This window comes from Dermacentor variabilis, chromosome 2, assembly GCF_050947875.1.
Source record: "Dermacentor variabilis isolate Ectoservices chromosome 2, ASM5094787v1, whole genome shotgun sequence".
Classification (NCBI taxonomy): domain Eukaryota; kingdom Metazoa; phylum Arthropoda; class Arachnida; order Ixodida; family Ixodidae; genus Dermacentor; species Dermacentor variabilis.
The window spans coordinates 142,025,477-142,050,363 of record NC_134569.1 but is presented as its reverse complement, the minus strand read 5'-3'; the positions used below and the strand labels follow the sequence as shown (position 1 = coordinate 142,050,363).

General features: G+C 51.2%; 1 protein-coding gene across 1 annotated transcript in view; it reads right to left on the bottom strand.

The window, feature by feature from the left end:
- The window catches only part of LOC142570472 (high-affinity choline transporter 1-like), a 35,624-nt gene extending 11,164 nt beyond the window's left edge, over positions 1-24,460 (bottom strand). Inside the window, exons 1-2 of the mRNA XM_075678857.1 lie at positions 24,333-24,460; positions 13,438-13,565 (exon numbers count right to left, since the gene is read on the bottom strand). Coding sequence (XP_075534972.1) covers positions 13,438-13,565; positions 24,333-24,460 — 256 coding nt within the window. The remainder of the gene's footprint in view (positions 1-13,437; positions 13,566-24,332) is intronic.
- Between the last annotated feature and the right edge of the window lie 427 nt (positions 24,461-24,887).

Sequence of the window (24,887 nt, the reverse complement as noted above, 5' to 3'; positions counted from 1 at the left end):
GGACCGAAAGAAATGTCCTGTAGAACAAACATGTGCGTCAAGAACTAGCAAGAACACATGAAAACTGAAAGGTTTGTCCTGTAAGTGATATTAACGAGTACTGCAGCAACTCTTTCCCACTAAGGGTCACAGAAATGTTGCTTATGAATTTTTCTTCGTAATCAATAAATAATGCTTCCATAAGTCCTCTTGTGTTCTGGTCTTCGTGAAGAAACAATCGTTCTCTCTGCTCTATACCGCAACACCAGAGGAGTTCCAGAAGCAATATTTATCGATCGCGCATGCACGGCTTTTTACCTTTGTGAAGTTGAACAGTGTCCTTAATACCTGTGTCTTCAAAAATAAATTTTTAGTTGAGCTTGCGCTCGTGTGTGCTCCTACCTATTTCGTCGTCCGTCGTCCGCCTGTGTTCGCGCTGCTGTTTACAGTACGCACGTGTCACTTGGTTAGGCTGGTAAACATTCTCACAAACAAAATAAATGCCCCCCCCCCCTTTCAAAAGGTATCCCGTCTTTTACTACTAAACGCCAGAGCAAATCGAAAGTAAGCCTTCACAGCGTCCATGCGGCAGCTAGTACACCAAAGAGCTGCACAAAAAATAGTTGAAAATCCCACTTGATGGAGAGTGCCAACAGATATGCGAGCTTGTTAGTGAATCAGCCACTTATCAACGGGTGTCTTGCACGACGCCAAGGTGCTCTTGATGTAGAACACTTTAGCACCTGGGAATTTGCTGCATGCGCAGCCTGTGAGAAGCGAATACGGACAGAAAATGAGATTACGCGGATTAAGAATCTGCCACACACTGCACATACCTACGCACGAAATAGAAGTACACACTATACTGGCAAGTAAACATTTGCGACTCTTTACGAGCGCTGTCTAGAAAAGGAAGAAATGGGTTGCTACGGTAAATGTTAGCTAAGACACGAACACCTATGTTTCATAGCGGGGAAAAATATTCCCGGCTCTCTCGCAGAACCAAAGACCACGCGACAGTGCATAGCCGATACCAAGCAGATATCGAATCTTTGGGTAGAAGTCCAGAAGCAGGAATGACCTAAAGATACGCCGAGAGCGATGCGAGCGTGAGCGTGCCTCTACGAGTGAGAACATGTACCGCTTCTTTGAAGCTAGCCGCTCCGGCGTGGCTCCGATCATCCCACGCGATTTGTGTGCAGAACGTCGCGTACACACCCTTGCGAGTTTTGCGCGGCAGCGTCTGCACATTGAGCTATAGCTTCATGCACGCGTCATTCTTCGCCGCGCAAACGGTGCTCGAGTGCGACGCTTAGCTCGAGGCGCTCCTTTCGCTTCAGGAAGCAACGCACATTCGAATCGGTCCAACTCAAAGAGGCAGCAGAGAACGGTGGCATGTTTCGGTTATCGCCTATTAAAATTGTACAGTACGCCTTCAACGGCAACCCGCCGCGCTAGATAAAGATGCTTACTGCGATAGTTTTGGCGGTGATAGGCGATAAGGCGAGCCCGTCGGCGGCTGTGTTCTTTGCCGACGTCGTCACCACCCCTGCTCATTTGAGCTGTGTATTCGTGTACAGTCACCGCGCGGAAGCTGTGACTAATCGTTTGGCCGTAAATCCCAAAGACGCGAAATATATGTTGCCGTGCGCCGCATCATTAACCGCAACCTAAATCGAGGCGCGCAACCGCTACGGCACAAAAGGTGATCACACCAACTGTATAGTATACAATGAGCCACTATGGATTAAAAAAATAATTCTGATGTCCTACGAGCCAAACCAACGATCTTATTATGAGGCAGGAGTATTTGGGGACACCGTATTAATTTCGACTACCTGGAAATTTTTAAGTGCATACAGTGCACAATGCACGAGCGTTTTTGCATTCCGCTCCTTTGGAATGCGGCCGCTGGAGGGATCGTATCCACGACCTCGAGCCCCAAATTGCCACGGCGGCCGCCATAGTTACGAAATGCGTAAGCGTGAAGTGCAACACTGCCTTCCGGTACGAGTGTGGTACAAGCGTAGCACAGCTGCACACCTGCTGCACAATTATTTGTCGCGGTTCTCCTAAGCTCGTAGTGCCTGCCTAAATACCTTGAAAGGCAGCGCGCCTCTCGCGTGTCGGAACGCGATAACAAGCGCTTAGACCGCCCACGTGAGCCCCTATGAAAGATGACGTGGCCGCTGTACAAAATTATCACTGCGCAGAGAACCCGATCCCTATGTCCCAATTGTGCTCTCTCATACAAATTAAGGAAACGTCATTAGACAAACAAATGAAGCAATGCAATTTTACTCACGTGGGGCGCCGCTGCCTCTTCGCCTACCGTTGTTTCAATCGAAGCGTCGGCGGCAGCGAGCGTTAGTATCGCGCGCTTTTGCTCCGGGCCATGCGGTTAGCTTGAAGAAAGTGAACGGTGTGCTTAACATCTTACGCTTGTCAATGTAAAAATAGAAAAGAAAGGCTACGTGCTCAAGAAAACGAGACTACTTACCTATCTGCCAAAGTTGGGCTGCGACTGTTTCGGGGTGCCTTCTCTCCAACAGGCATCATGACCTCCGCCGCGCAACTCATCAAAACAGCCAGGCTCGTACATCAGCCGAAGACTAGTAGCTGGGTGAGCCAACGACTTCAACGGATAAACGACCCACTTATCGTCGCTAAAGCATTTCACTAACATGTGCGTCACGATGTCCAAAAAGAAAAAAAAAATACTTTCATCAAAAAGCGCGAGTCGTGAACCACCGCTCAACTGCAACAAGTAACTGAGTCCGAAAGCCGTTCACAGCTTCACTATCGTATTGAGTTATAAAAACCTTTCAAACACAAAATAACGGCACTGAAAAATCGCTAATTAATTAGCAATAATTTATCATCCACTAACCTTCATAAATTTCTAGGAACAAACTTATTTGTTGCGTAAACAAGAAATATTAAGACCAAAAATGCGACTACGAAACTAGCGGTAACCATGTGTACTGTTGCAAAAGTGTGTGCAAAACGAAGCTACAACGGTTGCAACCACGTGCGCGCACGCACACACACACACACACACACACACACACACACACACACACACACACACACACACGCACACACACCAGAACGCTACCTTGGCGTTTGTTGCGCCACCTAGAAATGAGAATTACTACTAATTTCGTAATTGTTACAAAAGTAACGCTTCTAAAATCGTTTATAGCGCCTTTGCAGATGACGAGGTGACAAGTAAGGTATGATAAGAGTCCGTTACCTGTATTTCTTTCATTCCCCTTTGGTGCTCTCCTATTTAACTGAACATACGAGACCTGCAGGTTTGGGGAGAGACAAGAAGACGACAGTTCGGCGAGGCTCAAATAAATCGCGTGCTTCTTGCAAGGCGAGAGACGGGAGCAGCCGCAGATGCTGCGATTAGCTGTGATACTGTTGCGGCTGTTGCTGAATCCGAACCTCTTTGAAGTCAATGGTTATAGCGGCTGCGCGCTGCGATCTCCAAAGCGCGTTCGTTCTTTGATCTCTAGTACCATGGCCGTTGGATAAAAAAACTATATTTGCTTTACGGGCAGAGGGTGCGTCTCAGGAAATTCGAAGACCTCACACGTGTATGTTTGTAGCGTGTGCGCGCTTGCATCCTACGGTTTCCACAACGCGTCCGACGCTCGAAAATAGCGTCGTTGCGTGTCGACGCCTGTCTTATCGCCGGCCGCGCTGTCGCCGTGTCTACTTTTGGGGAACTCCACATGTGCGTAGTCACCGTGTTTGCAAGTGAATTTCGCCTTCTGCTCCCCGAAACGCGCTCATTTTGGATCGTACCAACCTTAAAACGACGATGCCATTTGTACACCAGCCAAGAAATGAATCCTTATGAACTTGGGCGGTCATGAAGCTTGTCTAACGTTGCAGTTCTTACGTAGCGAAAGCGGCTACGAAAGTGGGGCGGTCCCGGAGATAGGCGCTTCAAAGCGCCAGCTGTAGCGACAGCACGAGGAAGTGGCACGAGGCGCACGCGCCAAGCATTTCAGAGCTTGCTGGCTTTCGAATGAGCGGAGTATGCGCGCGCTCGGGGCCTATTGGTTGGAGTACCGGGCTCGACGGCCGCTGTTCGATTCCACCCCGTCGGTCACACATTATCGTCTTTTAATGAAAGCGAGGCGAAAGAAGAACCTACCTGCCGCAAAGTGACAGGAATGAGGTTGGAACGCTTCGCAATAAATTTTTGGAATGTCTTCATATGCGAGTCCCAATTATTGTATAGTGGACTCAATTGCTACACAACGGAAAACCAAGTACAAAAATCAATACAAATTACCCAATAAATTATTTATTGAGAACACTCAAGGGTAATGTTGTGGAAGTGTTGAGCGAACTCAATTGCTTTTGAAAATTTGTTGAAGTCCGTTGTTTCAACAATTGCCCAATGGCCCAATATATCAATTGCCCAATATATCAATTGCCCAATATATCAATGGTTAATCAAGAGTCATTTTTGTACGGGTACGCCCCCTATATAACCGATCAGTTCAGCCTAAGGTTGTGTTTTAGCACAAAAGCCAGAAAACCAGAAAACCAAGGTCAGGGAACTATTCAGTGGCTGTGCAACCAGTTCAACCCACCAAGCCCAAGCACAATTACAAATCAATGAAAGTTAAAACGAATTATTTACGCGAATACCACACACTGTCTCGAGGATCCCACCCTCGTCGCCAGTGTCACGATCCACCCGGATTCGTGAACAATGGAGGGCTCGAGGCACCCTCCGTTAGACGGACGCTCCGCAGCGTGGTGGTACTGGACGATGACTGACCGCGAGCAGCCGTGCTCGTCGGTGTTTATTGCAGTGCGGTGACCAATGTTGCCTGCCGAGCTTGGCAGGCCACAGAGCCTAGTGGTGAACAAACATTATGCCTGAGGGGGCGTCACATGCTTGCTACACCCCCTTACCCCCAGTTTGTTTGTTAAAAAAAACGTCCAACGTCCTCCCCCCTAGCTGGGTCGACGGTGCCTGCTATTCAGGCGAGTAACGGTCCGGTGGCCTCCGCCGTCGAGTACTCCGCCTGGGCACCAGTGTTGATGGGTGGGGTGTGGCAACGCCGGGTGCTGCCTGAGCCAGCCTCGCTCCATTCGGAGGGTCCGTAGTGGTCGGCCTCATGAGTGGTGCTTGGCTCGACACCGGTCCAACGGGTGCCGCACCACTGGCTACGGTTGCCGCCTCCGAGGTGGGTGGTACTCCGCTGGAAGCGACTGGTGCTGCCGCTAGTCCTCCTGTGGGCTGGAACTCAGAAGTGGCAGTCTAGGGTGCTGGCCAGGTCCCGAGGCGAGGCCTGACATGGTCAGCGTGTCTGTGCCACATGGCCCCGTCTGGCATGCGCACGAGCAGCGATGAGGCGCTGGCAGGAGACACCACCTGTCCCGCAAACCAGGGTGGGCCAGGACGGAAGTTCCTGGCGAAAACTGAAGCTCCCGACTCTGGCAAAGGCCTGGGACGGCACCCTTGGTCAGCAGCCAGCTTCTGCTTCAGCTGCTCCAAGAGCACTGTGGATCGGAGGTCCGGATGCAATACGGCCAAGGTGTCTTGACCATCCGACTCAGCAGGAGCTCACAGGGAGCACGGCCAGTGACATCATGGGGCGTGGTCCGGTACTGAAATAGTATCCGGGCAATCTGCGTCTGGAAATCCCCAGTCGAGCTCTTCTTGAGCTTGTCCTTGATGGTTTGCACCACCCGCTCGGCTGCACCATTTGAAGCACGGTGGTACGGCGGAACCATCATCCGGCGGATTCCGTTCTTCGTCAGCCAGGCCAGGTACTTTGTGCTGGCGAAAGCAGGACTATTGTCGGACACGATGACTTCCGGCAACCCCTGGGCGGCGAAGGCCTGTTGTAGCGCTGCAATGGTCGCGCCTGCTGGAGTGGTGACAGGTAGAACCTCCACCCACTTCGAAAAGGCGTCCACAACCACCAGGAAGTAATGGCCCTTGAAGGGTCCCCCAAAATCCACATGTAGGTGGGACCAGGGTCTCTGTGGGAACGGCCAGGGGGTGCTTTCCACATGACGCGAGGCTCGCTGATGCTCCTGGCAGATTTGACAGCTCTGCACCAGATGCAGGCTGGCTTCCGGGTACTCTGGCAGACGAATGCCCAGTGCATGAATCCAGTTTCGGCCCAGCAGCGTCGGCGACGACCCCTTCGTTAAGTAAAGGGGAAGGGTTGCCTCCGTGTCGCCAAAGCGAACGCTGACCTGTGCCTGACCCTGGACCTGGGAGAGTTGCCCGGAGGAGCTGCGCAGCATCACACCCGAAGCTTTGAGGGACACGCCGGGGTAAGTACGCTTGAAGAGTTTCCCGGCCATTACTGACACGCTGGCCCCTGTGTCCAGCTCCATGGAAATGGGGTGCCCGCAGATTTCGACGGTCAGCATGTACGGCGGCACAGACGACGGTACAAAGCCTGTGTGCCACATGTCGAAAATCGGCGGGTTCTCGGCCACGACGTGGAGCCTGGCCGCGGAAGAACTTGAGCTTGCTGCCGCACGCCTCCACCGCGTACCCTTGCGACGGCTACCCTGGCCGCGGGCTTGCGTAGTATCTGGCCTTGAATCAGGCTGCTGCTGCTGTTTGCTGTTCGTCCTCCCCCTTCGGCATACACGTGCCAGGTGCCCAGTTTTCCCGCACGTAAAGCATTGTACTTTAGAGAACTGGTACTGTGAGGGGGAGTGGGCACCACCACAGCGACCGCAGGTACTGCCCTTTGTCGCCAACTCGTTGACCGCCGCTTCCGCCGACGGTGATCCAGTTTCACGGGAAATCTCGCCGGCGTCCTTGGTGGCAGCTTCCACTGCCAAAGCTGCCTTCACGGCGTTGTCCAGCGAGGGGTCGGGAAGCTCCAGGAGTCGCGTCTGCATGGCGGGGTTGTTGATGCCGCAGACGAAACGGTCCCGGAGCAGGGAGTCCAGCTGGTCCCGGAAAACGCAGGCACTCGCTAACCCTCGCAGCGCAGCAACGAACTGCCCGAGGGTCTCTCCTTCCCGGCGGATCCGGTTGTTGAAGCGGAAACGCTCCATTAGTGTGGACGGTGCAGGGTTAAAATGCGAGCGCAGTATGGCGAGCAGATCACCCAGCGTCTTAATGTGCGGCGTGGCTGGCTTGAGAAGGTCGAGCAAGAGGCTGAAGACACGGGTCCCGCAGCTGGCCAGGAAATGTCTCGCTGTTTGGCCTCGCGTGTGTCGTTTGCCCGGAGGAACACGTGGACTTGCTCATCGTAAGTTTGCCAGGTGGACCCATCTCCCTCGAACGACTCGAGCCTTCCGTACAGCGGCATGGCGACAGCAACGGGGGGCGGTGTTTGGCCGCTTTTGGTGGCGTGAGACAATCCGTCGGTACTCGTCGGCAGCTTCGTCGCCAATGTCACGAGGATCTCATCCACGTAGCCAGTGTCACGATACACCCGGGTTCGTGAACAAGGGAGGGCTCGAGGCACCCAGCGTGGTGGTGCTGAACGATGACTGACCGCGAGTAGCCGTGCTCGTCGGTGTTTATTGCAGTGCGGTGACCAATGTTGCCTGCCGAGCTTGGCAGGCCACCTAGCCTAGCGGTGAACAAACATTATGCCTGAGGGGGCGTCACACGCTTGCTACACCCACACATACACAAAACAAGGAAATACATGAATTGAATTCTAGGGTTTTACGTGCCAAAACCACGATTTGATTATGAGGCACGCCCTAGTGGAGGACTCCGGATTAATCTTGACCACAGGGCGGTGTTTAACGTGCCCCCGATGCACGGGACACGGATGTCCTTGCACTTCCCCCCCAATGAAATGCTTCCGCTGTGGCCGGAATCTGATCCCGCAACCTAGTGCTTTTCAGTCCAACACCATAGAACCCACCGCGGCGAGTCAACAAGGATATGAAAATTGAATAAAAAGTAATCTGTATGGTAACGGGTTATTTATTTCGCAATTGAGTTCTTCTATCAACAAGTATCTAACTATCCACAATTGAACACACTCCCAAGGGGTGAGAAGCGATACTACGGGCTTTGCGTTAAGTTCACAGCGCTTGAATAGTAATTTTTGGGTGCCGAATTCAGCGTGTCGTATGGGAAACATTGGGTTTTGTGGGGTGAAATGCGGGAAAAGTAAAGCACACAATCAATCAATCAATCAATCAATCAATCAATCAATCAATCAATCAATCAATCAATCAATCAATCAATCAATCAATCAATCAATCAATCAATCAATTGAGAACACGCGGTAACAATCGAAAACTTCCTGCCAAAACGTATGCCGAACAACTGCCGAAAAAGCGGAGTTTCTCTATGCGTCCGCGTATGGTGTAGCGACAGTTGGTGCCTTTATGGTCATACCGGCTTCGCAAGCTTGCAGCCCCGTATCTGCACAGAGTGGCCTGCAGGGGTACTGCTCTGCAAAGCTATTTCAGCCCACTGGACGTGCTTCGATCGACCCTCAGTGGGGGCGCCCTACAGAGAACCAGCGAGACAGCGCTAACCAACCATGAACTTACTTCAGAGAACTGCGGACTACGGCAGCTCTGGAATTTAGAGGCGCCGACTGGGGTCGGGCGTGACCACATGGCTACGGGACGCAAGACAATGGACACCATGAAGGCCACGCTGCGGGGGTCAGTTCGGGGAACCCACGCGCCATCCAAGACGCAAGACAATGGGCACCCGGCCGCGCTGCAGGGGTCAGCTCGGGAAATAAAAGCCGTCTGACGTCGGCTCCGGACCGTGAACCTCGCGCAAGGAAGTGTGTGTGTGTAAACCGTCCCGCAGAGAGGCGACTTGTTTATGATGACTGGACGAACGTTTGCCTCACTTAGGGATCTAGGGAAGACGAAGTGCTTATAAGCGGCTGTTGTCGGCTGCTAGATGTGCTCGTCTTCGTACTCTGTGCTCGTCAATGTACTAAAAAAATTGTTGGATTTTACGTGCCAAAACCACTTTATGATCATGAGGCACGCCGTAGTGGGGGACTCCGGAAATTTAGACCACCTGGGATTCTTTAACGTGCACCTAAATCTAAGTACACGGGTGTTTTCGCATTTCGCCCCCAACGAAATGCAGCCGCCGTGGCCGGGGTTCGATCCCGCGACCTCGTGCTCAGCAGCCCAACACCATAGCCACTGAGCAACCACGGCGGGTCGTCAATGTACACGTGAGCTGTGTGCTCGTATGGTGTATGCTTCGTTTTGCGGGCTCCATTAGGGAGTCACGCTAGACTGCGTAAATGTATCACTTGTTTAAAATGTAAATACTGTAAATAAACTCTGTTCACCTAGTTCCTCCCAAGTTCCTCCCTGCGACCTCAACTCCTTCAACTGGTGGCAGCGGCGAGATCGTCCGACAACTCCTACAACTGGTAACAGCGGTGGGATCGTCCGACAACTCTAATATCTGGTGGCAGCCGTGGGATACGAACCCACGCCCCCGAAGAGACTGGTGATATGGTGCTGCTTCAGTGGGTAAGCGTTTGGTTTTGGCTGTAAGATTTACCAGGCTTCAATTTCTCTGTTTGTAGATTTGATTCGCTGGGGATCTTTTATTTGTATCTTGATTTGCGTGGGTATCGCAGCAAGTATTGCGTGACAGCAGAGCCAAAGCTTAAAGTAGCGACCATGGTCCTATTATGTTTGACGAGAGCTGACCTGTTGTGGTTGTGTGAAGAGGTCGAGGTAAACGTAAAGGAGGACTTCATGGAAGCAGAGATTCGTAAAACGATTCTCGAAAGTAACAATGATTTGAAATTCATAGAATAAATTGGTAACCGAATTCTAAGCAAAAAACGGGAACAGGAAGCAATTAGGCAAGAACAGGAAGAATTTAGGCAAGATCAGGAAAAATCTAGGCAGGAACTGAAATGCATTTCGCAGGAGAAAGACCTAACAGAAGTAACGAGGCAGTACGTTGCTGCATTGAACAAAGAGATTGAAGGTTTGGAGCAGGAAATCGAGCGAAGTCAACAGCGGCTTGAGAAATCTGTAGGCTGGACGCAACGAAAGTGGGAAGAAGTCGATAGCAGATTTCAGTTGAAAGCCGAGAAAAGTAGCACCTGCGAGATTAGCAGCACGGTCATAAGCAAACTCGAAGTGTTAGCCGCTAACGACGCCTTAGTGGCAGCAGAGGCCGGTAAAGGACGTAGTGAGAGCGACGAGGTGCTGTGCCAACAGAGCACTGTAGAGACAGCTAGGCCAGCTGTGAATGAATTGGCACAGTTACCGCGCGTGTGCGTCGCTTGCAACGTTAGCGAGGTACAGAGTACTGTTGACCCGACAGACGCGAGCACCCATGTCGAGCCAGATCTGCGTGCCGAAGTTAAGTGCGAGCTGGACGATGCAGTTGAGGGTAGTTCTCAGGATTGCGAGCTGCGTAGCTCAAGAGAAGACAACTGTATTGTTCAGGGATCGGTGCAGCTCTCCGCCAGTCTAGGTAGCCAAGAGAGGAATGATTTAGTTAAGAATCATTCGGACTGTGCGCGTGAGACAGCGATCGATACCGACGGGCTGTGTGCCGATGCACAGCGTGAGCTGGGCAATGCAGTAGAGCGCAGTTCGCTAGAGCGCGAGTTGCGTAGCTCAAGTAAAGACTGCTGCATTGTTCAAGAGTCAGTTGAGCTGTCCTCCAGTCGAGGCAGAGAGAGAGTAGATTTAAAGGATAATCACTCAGACTGTGCGGGTAAGAGACCGATCCGGGCCGACGAAATCTGTACCGGACAGTATGAGGCACGAGAAGGCGGCATGAAAGGCAATTTCAAGAGAAAGCGCCGCAGAAAGAAGCGCTGTAAAGATTGGAAAGCGGTAAAAAAATAGCTCAGGCAAAGACGGCGAAAGACGCAAAAAGCCAGGGCGCAAGGAAAAGGAAGGTGCGGTCATCGTTGACGATGTTGACGCATAAAAAAAAAGAGACCGAGAAGCATGTTCTGCACGGACGCGGACAAAGAGCACGGGGCAGTTCCTCGTCGTTCCGTCGTTCTTTTCGGAGTGCAGCATGTAGTGCGAAGGAGCGCAAGGTGGCATGACGAGACGAGGTGATAAGGAGTCGCGACGCGGTCAATCGAGTTCGTGATCAAAGCGTGGCGCCAGGATGCAAATTGGCAGGAGACTGTAACGTCTTGGAGGAGCTGATAGTGAGTCAGCCCTTTTTTTGTTCCTCGGTAGCCAGAGTAGCTTTCGAACCGCGACCACGTCGAGTACGGCTCAGAAGTATGAGTCAGTCGAAAATGTTTGGAACGGGAGGCCAAGAGAGCTTCCGTAGAAGTAAAGCATGTTGTTTTGTTTTATTTTTGAGCACTTGGAAATTTTCGCGATTTGAGACTAGGATTCCTTTCAATATGTAAGGTATGAGCTTTGTTTAAGTTCTCGTTTGAAAAGCTGCGAGGTTTGAAAGATGCGTTTTAAGTGAAACTTTAGTTTCGCGAGGGGTTCATTAATGAGTAGATAGGCTTTCTTTTTTTGTGTGAGTATAACCTGAAGTGTCAAGGTTATCGGTGAGAGGCCGAGGGTAATGCGTGTGTGTATTAGTTAACCTTCTTTATTTTTATAAGTATTTTTGAATTATGTAAGGTTAAGCGCGTAGATTTTTAGTTAGTGCATCATTTGCACTAAGAAGAGCTCTTAGTTCCATTAGCGCGTGTCCTGTGTGGACGGAAGGAAGCAGGTTTATGACTGGGTTGCTCGTGTGTGTTGAAGGCGGCAGTGTTCTGACTTCTCTAATAAGCGTGCGTGGAACGAGTTATTAGCAGACGAATTTTTTAAGGGTTCTGCAGAGTGCGTAAGTTACGCAAGTTTAGTTGTTCGTTTAAGTTACGTGTCCAGTATGGACTAGAGAAAGACACGTGAGTAAGCGTGATGGAACGTTTGCGTGCGACGCAAGCACGTGTTCGGAATACGGACCACAAAGCTAGCGCGCTTGTGATTACGTGCTTGTGGAGTTGACCAGACTGTTCAGTGGCACCCGTACATGCGATAAGTACGCCACTGCGATAGGGTAAGAACAGACTGTTCGTGAAGCTAGGCTGCTTAAGTTATGTTCGGGTATTGTTTGTTGAGAGCCTTCAGTTTAATTCTGCGTAAACCTTTACTCTTGAGCAGCGCAACGGTCAGGTTTGGTCGAACTCAGAAGGAACGCGAACGCTCACTTTGGCGTCACAAAATTTTGGGGGCAACAGTTGGGGTTCCCAGTTGAGTGGCTTGCATTGAAATTTTGATAGGAAGCCTGGTGGGTTAGCAGCTGATTCCAGGCGTTTGCACGCTGAGCGGCATTGTGTTGCCGGGATCGCCTCTTCTGCGCCGGTTGTTGTGAGATGGTTGAAGGCATACCAAGTGCGCAGGGGTTGCAGAGAGGAAAGCCATCTTCTTGCTCGCCAGCCATTCTCTTCCTGCCCAGCGGTTGCCAGCACTGGCCAGGCGAGATTTTCCGGGCCATGGAGGAGCTGTTAGGATCGGCCTGAAGGGTAATGCTCTGCAAAACTATTTCAGCCCGCTGCAGGTGCTTTGATCGACCCGCGGTGAGGGCGCCCTACAGAGAACCAGCGAGGACAGCGCTAACCAACCATGAACTTACTTCAGAGAACTGCGGACTACGGCAGCTCTGGAATTTAGAGGCGCCGGCTGGGGTCGGTCGTGACCACATGGCAGCGGGGACGCAAGACAATGGACACCATGACGGCCACGCTGCAGGGGTCAGCTCGGGGAACCCACGCGCCGTCCAAGACGCAAGACAATGGGCACCCGGCCGCGCTGCAGGGGTCAGCTCGGGGAATAAAAGCCGTCTGACGTCGGCTCCGGACCGTGAACCTCGCGCAAGGAAGTGTGTGTGTGTGAGTGTGTAGTGTAAACCACCCCGCAGAGAGGCAACTTGTTTGCGATGACTGGACGAACGTTTGCCTCCCCTAGGGATCTAGGGAACACGAAGTGCTTATAAGCGGCTGTTGTCGGCTGCTAGATGTGCTCGTCGTCGTGCTCTGTGCTCGTCAATGTACTCGTGAGCTGTGTGCTCGTATGCTGTATGCTTCGTTTTGCGGGCTCCATTCGGGACTCACGCTAGACTGTGTAAATGTATCACTTGTTTAAAATGTAAATACTGTAAATAAACCCTGTTCACCTAGTTCCTCCCAAGTTCGTCCCTGCGACCTCAACTCCTTCAACTGGTGGCAGCGGCGAGATCGTCTGACAACTCCTACAACTGGTAACAGCGGTGGGATCGTCCGACAACTCTAATAAGAGTATCTCAAACTACACTGTTAAATAAAGTCAGCCTATGACACAACGGCAAGTCTCCTGACACATAAATAACCATATTGATGCCTCGGCTCTTCAGAACCAAGACACCCAGAGAGTTCCGTAATGAAGCCACACAGAGAGTTTATAATGTCGCGTGGACAGCTTTGAGCGGTTGACCGGGTAAGGTGCACGGAAGGCAGAGCGCCGCCATACCTGTCATGGAGAGGAAGCTCAACGTCAGCGGCACCCTCCTGTTGGCGAGAAACAGGCGCAGCAGGTACCCGTTGTCGTTGGGCGTTCGGAGCAGCGTGGATGACTTGAATGGCCTGCTGCCTGGCGACCTGGCATGGTGACGGCCAACAAAAAAGAAAAAAAAATACGAATAATCAAAGTGACCTTTCATGTCGATTTTAATGTGCACGCGCACGCACGCACGCACGCACGCAGGCACACAAAAGAAGAAAACGCATCTTAACCTGCACGCGCCTATAACATTTCCCTAACGTATATGCGTGAACTGTTCTTCTAAATTGTAGAAATGACCGCTGAAGCTATGCTCGTTTGCTTTCAGGCCACTGAAATCTCTGGAAAGTTTAACTATAGGCACTCATCGGTCAGAATCTGTGAACAATTCTTCTTCAAAATCTCAGGTGACCTTACTGCCCAGCGTTATGCGCCAGTTCTTGGAGGCGTAAAGCAAAATCAGCTGCTCGGCAGCGCGCTTCGTTTTATGCTTTTGACGACGGAATAATACTTCGTGCAGATTGAGATGTCGCGGAGGTGCTGGCAATATTGTTACGCAGGAAGACACAGACGAAAAGCTATATACAAGTATATGTACAAGAAAATACGCCGCACTTGGCCAAGAGGCAACAGCCCGCGCTAGCCTCTAATCGTCGTCGTTGTCTTCACACTGCTCGTCTCTTCGTGATCGCAAATACTGTACCGTAGCACTACCACCGGCGGCAAAAGCGCCGTCCCGGAGCGACTAAAGGCCGGACTCGGAAGCAGTGTAGTAGGCCTTGAGCCTACTGACATGCACGACATCACGTTGCACGACAACCCACAGGAGCAATTTCATACGTCACAGGCGTCACCTGGCGCAGCACGCGGATAGGGCCCTGTGTATCGCGGAAGGAGCTTCTCTGAAAGTCCGACGTGACGAGAGGGCGACCACAGGAGCACGAACACGCCAGGCGAAAACTGTACGTCACGATGGCGGGCGTTGTACTGACACTGCTGAGTGGTTTGTGAGGCCGTCAGTCGAGCACGGGCAAGCTGGCGGGCATGGTCGGTGAGGGCGATGGCGTCGCGCGCAAACTCGCTTGTTGAGATCGCAGCAGGAGCAAGTGCCGTGTCTAAGGGCAACGTAGGTTCGCGACCGTAGAGTAGATAAAATGGAGAAAATCCGGCGGTGTCGTGGCGGGAAGAATTGTACGCAAATGTGACGTAAGGAAGGGCAATGTCCCAGTCGCGGTGGTCCTTGGAAACGTACTTGGACAGCATACCGGTAAGAGTACTGTTCAACCGCTCTGTCAGGCCATTGGTTTGAGGATGGTATGAGGTAGTCAGCTTGTGTTGAATTGAGCAGGAACGCACAATGTCGGCGATAACTTTCGAGAAGAAGTTTCGACCACGGTCACTAAGCAGCTGTCGCGGGGCGCCATGAAGCAAGATAATGTCATGCAAGAGAAAGTCCGCGGCCTCAGTGGCGCAACTGGTAGGGAGGGCCCACGTGATAGCGTATCGCGTGGCGCAATCAGTTGCGACGGCTACCCATTTGTTCCCAGAGGATAATGTGGGAAAGGGACTGAGGAGGTCTAATCCAACACGAAAGAATGGTTCCACAGGGACGGTCATCGGCTGGAGATTACCGGCAGGTAGCACCTGAGGTGTTTTTCGACGCTGGCAGGGATCACAGGCAGCAACATAGCGTCGGACGGAGCGAGCGAGATCAGGCCACTAGAAGCGGCGGCGGACGCGGTCGTACATGCAGGTTACACCAAGATGTCCTGCAGTGGGTGCGTCATGCATCTCAAAGAGCACAGTCTGTCGTAGTTGTTTTGGCACGACAAGAAGAAGATCAGAGCCGTCAGGGAGGAAGTTCCATCGATACAGAATACCGCCCTGGAGGACATATCGGCGAACGGATGCGTCGGTAGGTGTAGAGCGCAGACGCTCGATGAGGGCTCGCAGCGATAGGTCTCGGTACTGCTCAGCGGTGATATTAGCGAAGGCAGACACAAGAAAATGCCGTTGGCGCTACTACTGTCGGTGTCGTCAGGCTCGTCTACCGGGTAGCGAGACAGGCAGTGAGCGTCCTTGTGTAGTCGGCCAAATTTATAGGTGACAGTATACGAATATTCATGAAGGCGTAAGGCCCAGCGACCAAGTCTTCCTGGAGGATCTTTCAGTGAAGCATAACCAGCAAAGCGCGTGATGGTCTGTGACAAAGGAAAAGGGTCGCCCGTATAAGTATGGGCGGAATTTCGCAACCGCCCTAACTAGGGCCAGCCACTCACGCTCAGTGATGGAATAGTTGCGCTCCGCGGTTGAGAGGAGCCTGCTGGCATAAGCGATAACACGGTCGTGGCGGCGCTGGCGTTTTGCCAGTAGTGCCAATTCCGTGACCGGTGGAATCAGTACAGACTTCGGTAGGCGCCGGAGGACCGTAATGGGCCAGAACTGGAGGCGTTGTGAGAAGGTCGATTAGATGCGAGAATACAGAGGCCTCGTTATCGCCCCACTGGAAAGCGGCGTCTTTTTTCAGAAGCTCGGTGAGTGGACGTGCTATGGCGGCGAAATTCTTCACGAAACGGCGGAAGTACGAACAGAGGCCGATCATGCTGCGCACATCCTTGACACACTTCGGAACAGGGAAGTGCGTAACAGCATGGATCTTGCCTGGGTCCGGTTGCACTCCGTTCGCGTCAACGAGATGTCCAAGGACGGTAATCTGGCGACGGCCGAATTGGCACTTCGATGCGTTTAGTTGCAGACCAGCTCGACGAAAAGCGTCCAGGACTGCTGAGAGGCGCTCGAGGTGCGTAGCGAACGTTGGGGAGAATACTATAACGTCGTCCAAGTAGCCCAGGCACTTGGACCATTTGAAACCGTGAAGAAGGGAGTCCATCATGCGTTCAAAAGTGGCAGGGGCGTTACATAGACAGAACGGCATCACTTTGAATTGATAAAGACCGTCGGGCGTTACAAAAGCAGTCTTCTCGCGGTCGAGATCGTCCACGGCAATCTGCCAGTAGCCGGAGCGAAGATCAATAGAGGAGAAGTAGCGAGCACCGTGGAGGCAGTCAAGGGCGTCATCAATCCGAGGTAGGGGATACACGTCCTTTTTGGTAACCCTGTTAAGGTGCCAATAATCCACGCAAAAGCGCCATGAGCCATTCTTCTTTTTGACCAGTACAACAGGTGACGCCCATGGACTAAATGACGGTTCAATACCGTTCTTGGCAAGCATTTTGCGAACTTCTGCGTGAATAACTTGACGCTCCACCAGTGACACCCGATACGGGCGGCGATGAATAGGAGGGCCATCGCCAGTATTAATGCGATGTTTAACAGCTGTAGTTTGGGCCAAAGGACGATCGTTAAAGTCAAACATATCGTGGTAGGAAAACAGAACGCGGTAGCGCTCACGAGCATACTCGGACGGCAAGTCGGGCGCAATCATTTCCTTTAAGTCGGCGATGGTACATGTTGCCGACTGCGATGGTAGAGGAGGATCGGATGAATTGTCGTCTACTGCAATAGATGCTACTGAGTGATCCTCGAATGAGCAAAGCTGGGCCAGAGACATCCCGCGTGGCAGCACTTGTGTCGTCAAGCCAAAATTGAACACTGGCAGGTAGGCGCAATTCGCCGTAATAGATAAAGCTGTATGAGGTACTGCGATCCCGATTGTAAGGAGGACGTCTCGCATACGAGTCGCAATGTAGTGACCGTCGGAGGCTGGCGGGGATGACACTAAGTCAACGTAAGTCAGTGCCGAAGGTGGCAAGCGAACGAAGTTGACGGAACTGAGGCGACTGAGGTGTGGTTCAGCGGGATCCAGAACAGGCAGGTCAAGGTGGAGAGTACTGGCGGAACAATCGATGAGAGCAGAATGTGCGGAGAGGAAGTCTAAGCCGAGGGTGATGTCGTGGAGACAGTGGACGATGACTGAATAGCACGATAGTGGAGCGATCGGCGAAGGAGACGCGGGCGTTACACATACCAGTTACTGGGGCTGTTCCGCCATCCGCGACACGGTCAACAGGTGTCGTGGTGGGCGTGATTATTTTCTTGAACCGGTTACGAAGGTCAGCGCTCATTACGGACAAATGCGACCCAGTGTCTGAGTGCAGATACAGAAACACCGTCGACTTGCACGTCAAGAAGGTTCAGATGAGTGGGCAACGTCAGGAGAGGATTTGGCGGCGTAGGGATCAATGCAGCGTCACCTTTAGGCGCTGCATCGTCTAGTTTTCCGGCTGGGAGCGGCGTCCGAAGGGAGTCGGAGAATAGGAGCGATGGGGCTGGGGAGAGCGAGATTGTCGTCGTTGGGGCGAAGGCGAACGAGAATAGGGGCGGTTCGGTGCAGGAGAATCAGCGGCGGCGTTATCGGAGCGTGCGGCATAGGGACGAGAAGGGCCACCTGGGAGGCGAGAGTAGGCAGTATAAGTATAGACCGGGTCGGGGAATTCCAGCGACTGCGACAGTGCCGAGAAACGTGCCCGATTCGATGGCAGTGAAAACAAATGGGCTTGTCGTCAGCAGTGCGCCATTCAGACGGGTTGCGGAAACGTGGTGGGTAAGAAGATGCGGGACGGGGCGGAATCGACGAAGCCGGGCGGGCACCAGGTCGATGGGCCGAGCAGATGGTGTGAAGACCCATGTTGGCGAATTCCTGGCCTGGATCAGGGAAACAGTAACTGCAGGTGCATTGGAGGGGCTGGAGTCGAAGGCAGCCGGATAGGTGGCCTCGATATCACGCCGGACAATCCTGGTAACATCGCCGGTGTTGTTGGGACGAGGAGCGTTAGCACAGGAAGATGTCGCTGGGGTGTTGGGCAGACGGGCAAACTGCTGGTCAATACGTCAGCTTTTAGCGAGTTCCAGGCGGCGGCACTCTTTTATAACTGCACCCACCGTCGCCACGTTGTTGCAAACGAGCAAGTTGAAGGCGTCATCAGCAATACCTTTGAGAATGTGGGAAACCTTGTCCGAATCAGTCATGTGTGCGTCAACTTTGCGGCACAGAGCCAAGACGTCCTGAATGTAGCGCTCTGGTGACACGGCGGGAAAGCGTCTTCTGCGCGGCAAGTTGGTGACCGTAGGAGTTGCCGAACAAGTCTCGAAGCTTTTGCTTAAGTGAATCCCAACTGGTGAGTTCATCTTCGTGCGTCCGAAACCAAACTCGAGGTGTGCCACCGAGGTAAAATACTACGTTGGCGAGCATGATAGTAGGGTACCACCGGTTATTGCGGCTGACGTTTTCGTACAGGCTGATCCAGTCATCGACGTCTTCCCCAGCTTTGCCCGAGAACACGCCAGGATCACGGGGAGCGGGGAGAGTGATGTAGGTCGTCGAAGTGGCAGCAGGTGACGGAGCCAGCGGAGTCGAGTTTTCGTCGCCGGAGGCCATGAAGGAAGGCTCGAGGTACCGTCCACTGCGAAGCTCCGTGACGAGGTACAGGGAACATCCACCTCCACCAGATATGTTACGTAGGAAGACGCAGACGAAAAGCTATATACAAGTATATTTACAAGACAATACGCCACAATTGGCCAAGAGGCAACAGCCCGCGCTAACCTCTAATCATCGTCGTCGTTTTCACACTGCTCGCCTCTTCGTGATCGCCAATACTGTTCCGTAGCAATATTATCTATCTTATATAACAGTGTCTACATACATCATATGATGGATATTCTCTGCCTCCACCCCAGCAAAGTGGAGATGCTTTGTTTTAACTACTTGAAATGGCAGTTCTCACTGAATAGAAGATGGTTTACAGAGAAGCTGTTAATACGACTATACTATGGAAGCGCTCAAATACGCTAAATTCGTGTTTTCACAGCACTTAAAAAAAAAACCTAGATCGCTCACCTAGTTAACGTTTATATGTGGCATAATGCAGGTGATGTGCAATCAATATTTGAAGTCTGTGGCTTAATTATGGGCTGTATTAAGATTGCTAAAACCCGTCTTTAGAGTAGTTTAGATTTAGAGTAGTTATATGAAACGCTTGCAAGGTTTCCCCGCCACCATGAGAAAACCGAAGGGGGTAGCAATTTCATATTTGGAGAGAATAAGGGCCACATTCAGTGTGGCTTACGTGTGCTGAATGTTTAAAGTGTGTACATATAATTATGGGTGCAATAAAATAGTGCGACGTGCAGAGTTCCGCAGTTGGATTGCCAACGCGCAAGTCGGGCTCGGGCTAGACTTTGTTCACCGGCTAAGCCTACGCTGTTGCGTCATCCAGTCGGCGTTATTAATGCGGTCCACAGCAGCGTCAGACTTCTTTGTCATATGTGCTTTAAGAATAACCCTTGAATTCTCGTTTCCTCCCTATTTCATGTATAATACAAGGCGCTGGTTTTCCCAGGCGTTTCAGTTAACCAAATGAGACGCGTTGTTTTTGCTTCGTTGAAGCCCGATTCCTGGATATGACTTCCTCTTGAATTGCTACAACGTTATTACTCTTTAAAAAATTAAATTATGGGGTTTTACGTGCCAAAAACACTTTCTGAGTATGAGGCACGCCGTAGTGGATGACTCCGGAAATTTCGACCATCTGGGGTTCTTTAACGTGCGCCTAAATCTAAGTACACGGGTGTTGTCGCATTTCACCCCCATCGAAATGCGGCCGCCGTCGTTATTACTTTCTCTTCATTAGAGATCATAATTCCCGATTTCTCTATGCTATACTTAGGGCCTAATTCGCCGCTGCATTGTCACTTACATTCTCAAGCCTCTGCAAACATATTGCATTGTCCGCCAGCGGCAGTATGCCGTCCTCATACATCAGACCAGGGACCTTCTGCTCCGCCTTTCATCAATCACGGATCTAAGAAAAAAACCTGATTCACTGCTTTCCAGTCGTCTTTCTAGATGTCGGCCGCGATAACATTCTCTCTGGTAATTTTAGAGCGCATCTCTTAAGTCGCCCGTTCCTGTGGCGAGCGTCGGCGTGGGCATCGACCCTAGGCGTTTCTCGTCCTACTTTGGCGTAGCCGAGTGAACAAGCACAGCGAAGGAGGAAAGACGCGAGGCGGAAAGCAGAGGAGGGTATGACGAAAGCGAGAGAATAAAAGTGTAGTGCGGCGACGATGGCCGATAGATGGCGACAGAGTACAGCGCGCGTCGTCTGGGAGGTCAGTCGGCGTCGGCTGAGTGCTGCGAATCGCGCCCACGCGCCACCCACGCGCTGGCTCTCGCGATCTCCAGATTAGCGAGGGAGTCGCGCCGCGCTTCGCTCCAGTTGCAACGTACCGCACAAGACAAAGATTGCCCGCGCCAGCCAATATATCGAGAAACGAAAACATGTATAGAGCTGCGCTCAAATTCCGCATTAGGGAGGATCGTAATCGTCGGCGAATTTTTTTTTTGTAGGGAACTCTGTGATAATAACCACCCAGGTCAAATTATCTGGAAATCGAAAGGGGGGTGGGGTGTATATGACTGCAGCGCAGGCGAATTTTAAGGTGTCTGGTTGAAGTGCGGCCTTCGCTAAAAGTTCATTCATAAAGGGCTCGAAAGCGCTACATGCGGTCAACATTGTAAATGAGTGAGTAATGTCTAGGTAACGTTTTAGAGTGTGTGCTGTAACTACAGGAAGCTTATATTTTTTATGCAGCTGCTCGGATGAAACAGCTTCACTGCAAACTGGTGTATGGTCCTGCAAGTTCGCAAAAGTCTACTGTTTCTTGAAGTGACAGCTTCCTTTGGCTCTTTCGCCCGCTTTCGTGGTCGGTGGTTGAATTCTCACCGTCGATACAAAGGCACCAATAGAAATGGCCCGTGCTCTGGAGCAGCCGAGCTTTCGGGTCGTGTTCGCCGCCGAACGCCGAGCTTCTTGTAGGCTTACAGGCGGCCTTCCACGTAGGCGCTCACCCTGTAAAAATGCTGTCGCGACCATAGAATTTCCAAGCTCTCACGTGCGCTCCTCGCAAACAGTTAGTGGAGTCTCCATTGCTCTCGCCTCGAAGCCCGTGCAGAATGCCCGAGCGTTGTTTAACATTTCCACGCACTCCTCGAGGTTAGTTGTATATGAGCCGCAGCGCACCTTGAACTGCGACGCATATTAAAGCGAAGCTTCAATTGAATACATTACCGGATTTGCTTGGCGCGGGTTGTGAGGCGCCTCTTGAGCACAGCGCACACAATACATACGAGAGAAAGAGAAAAGACGAACCCTACTTGAGCGTGAACGCTTAAATCACGCCAAGCAATGCGCTCGCACAGAGGTGTTTGTGGGCAATCGTGTGTTACAAATCTGAGTGGTGGTGAGACTGTAATAGAAGAGCTGCGTAGGAAGGCCTTCTTAAAAACGGAAAGTGGAGAGAGATAGTCAGCGCTGGGCAGCCAAGAACGTCAGCCATCAGCGCCAGGCAATAACGTTGGCGCAAACGCCTCGAACGCCTGGAACGCTTCGCATTCTAGCGGTTCCGTCACAGGAGTTCGAGCTGCGCAATCTATATATTGCTAATTTTCCTCTTGCTCCATTTGCACCTCAGAAGAGGCGAGATGAAACCACCGCAGAAAACACAACCAAAGCGAGGCGACTATAAGCTGCCATTTGCTTATCACGTGACGAGGGCGTACACTTCATTTATATTTTCTGTCACAAGACTTCGAGATTATCACATGATGCTGCCGCCTATATTTCTTTTCTGTACTTTCTCCATGTTAGCGCCGCTAGCGGCGATGGGAAATTCTGGACAATGACAAATTCCGTTATATTGTTGAACTCGCCCGGCTTGCGAGTTCTGATTGGCCCACAGCAGGCTAAGAGGGCCGCTGCAACTTCTCTGATTTTCTCAAATTGCCGCCATCACCAAATTTGACGACATGACCGAATTTGACATTATCCAGAACAAGGAATTCTAAGAAAAATTGCTGAAGTAGAAATGATGTCCCAAAAAAGGGAAGTCAGACTGTCCGCATCTTAGGAGGGGCACAATAAAACAGTAACTTATAGTGAAGGAAAACGCCAAAACAAGGGCTTTTTTAAAACTCCCGACAGATTTTAACATGGCTCATTTTGTCGTGCATACACTACCCGTCAACGTGTTTCTTTGTGTGACAGGTTTTCTAGGACGAAGCTCGAATGTCTTGGCAGATTTTGCTGGTGACAACGACATCCATACTCGGCCGTAGATGATGCATTCATCGGGAGCAACCGCATTTTATTGTTTTGATTGCCAAGCGTTTACACTAAAAGAACCGGCGCCCTCGATGTGTAAGCGGACACCTGTCGACAAGGATCTATTACGGAGGCGAAGTAGGGGAAAGCGCTGGTTTTACCTCTGCTAGTAAGAAGCTGCAGGAGCTTTCACTCCAGGAATTTTTAAAAAACCTCTTTGGTCTTGAATAGCTGAACCTAGTTAAACCTCTTTGGTCTGAAGGAAAATTGTCAGCGTTCGTAGCTGGAACAGAGGGAGATAGAGCGCTTGTGGAAAGGAGGAGGTACTGTTTTCTGCAACGCTGTAGGGAAGATGTCTCAGCGCCTCGGAGAAGGCGAGAAGTAGATAAAGAGGAAAGAAGAGAAAGAAAATATTGAGGATGGTCACAGAGACACAGGCTCTGTCAGCTTCCTCACCCCTCCTTTTTTTCAAATTTCAGTTTAATGTATTGTAAAGTTGTTTTAGGACTCCGGGATAAATTGCGGATAACGGCAGCATAACAGGTGAACGCTTGAATACGCAAATTTTTACAAAGGTTGCAAATAAACTACACATAATAAACATTTATGGTTATTTGCAACAATGTTCCTCCTTACAACGTGTCTCACATATTTCGTCGAGGAGACCGTGAAAACCAACTATACGCCTCTGGACGAAAATGGACGAAAATGAGTGTTCAGTAATTATTTTCGAAGCAAGAAACTAACCTACTGTTATGATCAGCCTGGAATACGACCTCTCAAGTGTGCGAAACACCCGAGCTCGCTTTCCCGCGTCGAGTTAATTGCCCTAATCGCCGAGAAAGCGTCACCCATATGGCCCCCGTCACGTCCTGGGCAGACACGGGAAACCAGCAGGCCACGAAGCGAAGGAGGCCACGACTTCACAACTTGAGAATGCGCGCAGAACCCCAAGCTGAATTGCACAACCACAAGACCACGAGAAGTGAATGACCACTTCGGCGGGGACCTCTTCACCGATTTTAACGAATGTACGCGAGGTATTATTCAAGGCCGTCCTGGTCCTCAGGTTAGGAAGAACCTGTCGAGGCTCGGGCGGAGTCACAACCATGCATGTACCATTGAAGTGAATACATTCTTTCTAATTTTCATCATCACGATGCCCGTATTCGTCGCCGTCTCCTGTTTCTTACGGTGAAAAATCTCTTCACCCGATCGAGCTATCACTACAAACTTCAAACTTTCGGTATACATCACCCACAGTATGTCCCCATTTCCTATAAAACAAAGCCCGCGTCGTTATTGCCAGGGAAGCGAGAATAATTTGTAAGCGTTTCGTATAACGTCTCTAAACAGGCCAAAACGTGACTGTCAGTTTATATTTACCCCTAATTAATATACACGCATAAAAATTGCCCTCCATATCACCCCTAAGATTTCTCACATATCTTCAAAATACAAATGTCGTTAGTGATCTTGTTTATTTTTTCGGCGAGGTGCGAAAAGTGGCATATCACGTCTTTGAACGCTTCCAGACTCAAATTCGAAACCAACACAGCTCTATGCTTTGCCTCGGCAGGTGAAATGTGAGCGGAGTGAGACTGTAAGCGACGGTCAGCTAAATATCTCTCTCTGACGACAGGCTGTTGTAACGAATGAAAAGATTTGGGAATTCGGTCCCGGAATTGACGGCTGGGACTCTACGAGGGTTGAGAGCGCGCCAGTAAATGCTAAGCATCGTACCCTTCCTTCGCACTCTGGGTGAGCGGGCTGTCAGAATGCAGGACCTTGCGGCCGGCCCAGACCCCAACGGTGACGACGGCGATGTAGTACAGGATGATGGTCAGCGCACCCACTAGACTCACGGCCATGGCGCACCACTCTGGGATTCTTCTTCTTCTGCCGCGTGCGAGGTTTGCGCTCCTGCTGCTGATGATGATGACATCGGACACTGACGCGTACTCATAAAGGAGAAATGGCAAATGAGCGAGCGGTGTACCAATAAGACAAAAAAAAGGGGGGGGGATCGTGGTAAATATATTAATGAGTATAATAAAGATAAATCTCAATACTAGTTATATAATTTTTCATAATAATATAATATTTGGGGTTTTACGTGCCAAAAACACTTTCTGATTATGAGGCACGCCGTAGTGGAGGACTCCGGAAATTTTGACCACCTGGGGTTCTTTAACGTGTACCTAAATCTAAGCACACGGGTGTTTTCGCATTTCGCCCCCATCGAAATGCGGCCGCCGTGGCCGGGATTCGATCCCGCGACCTCGTGCTCAGCAGCCC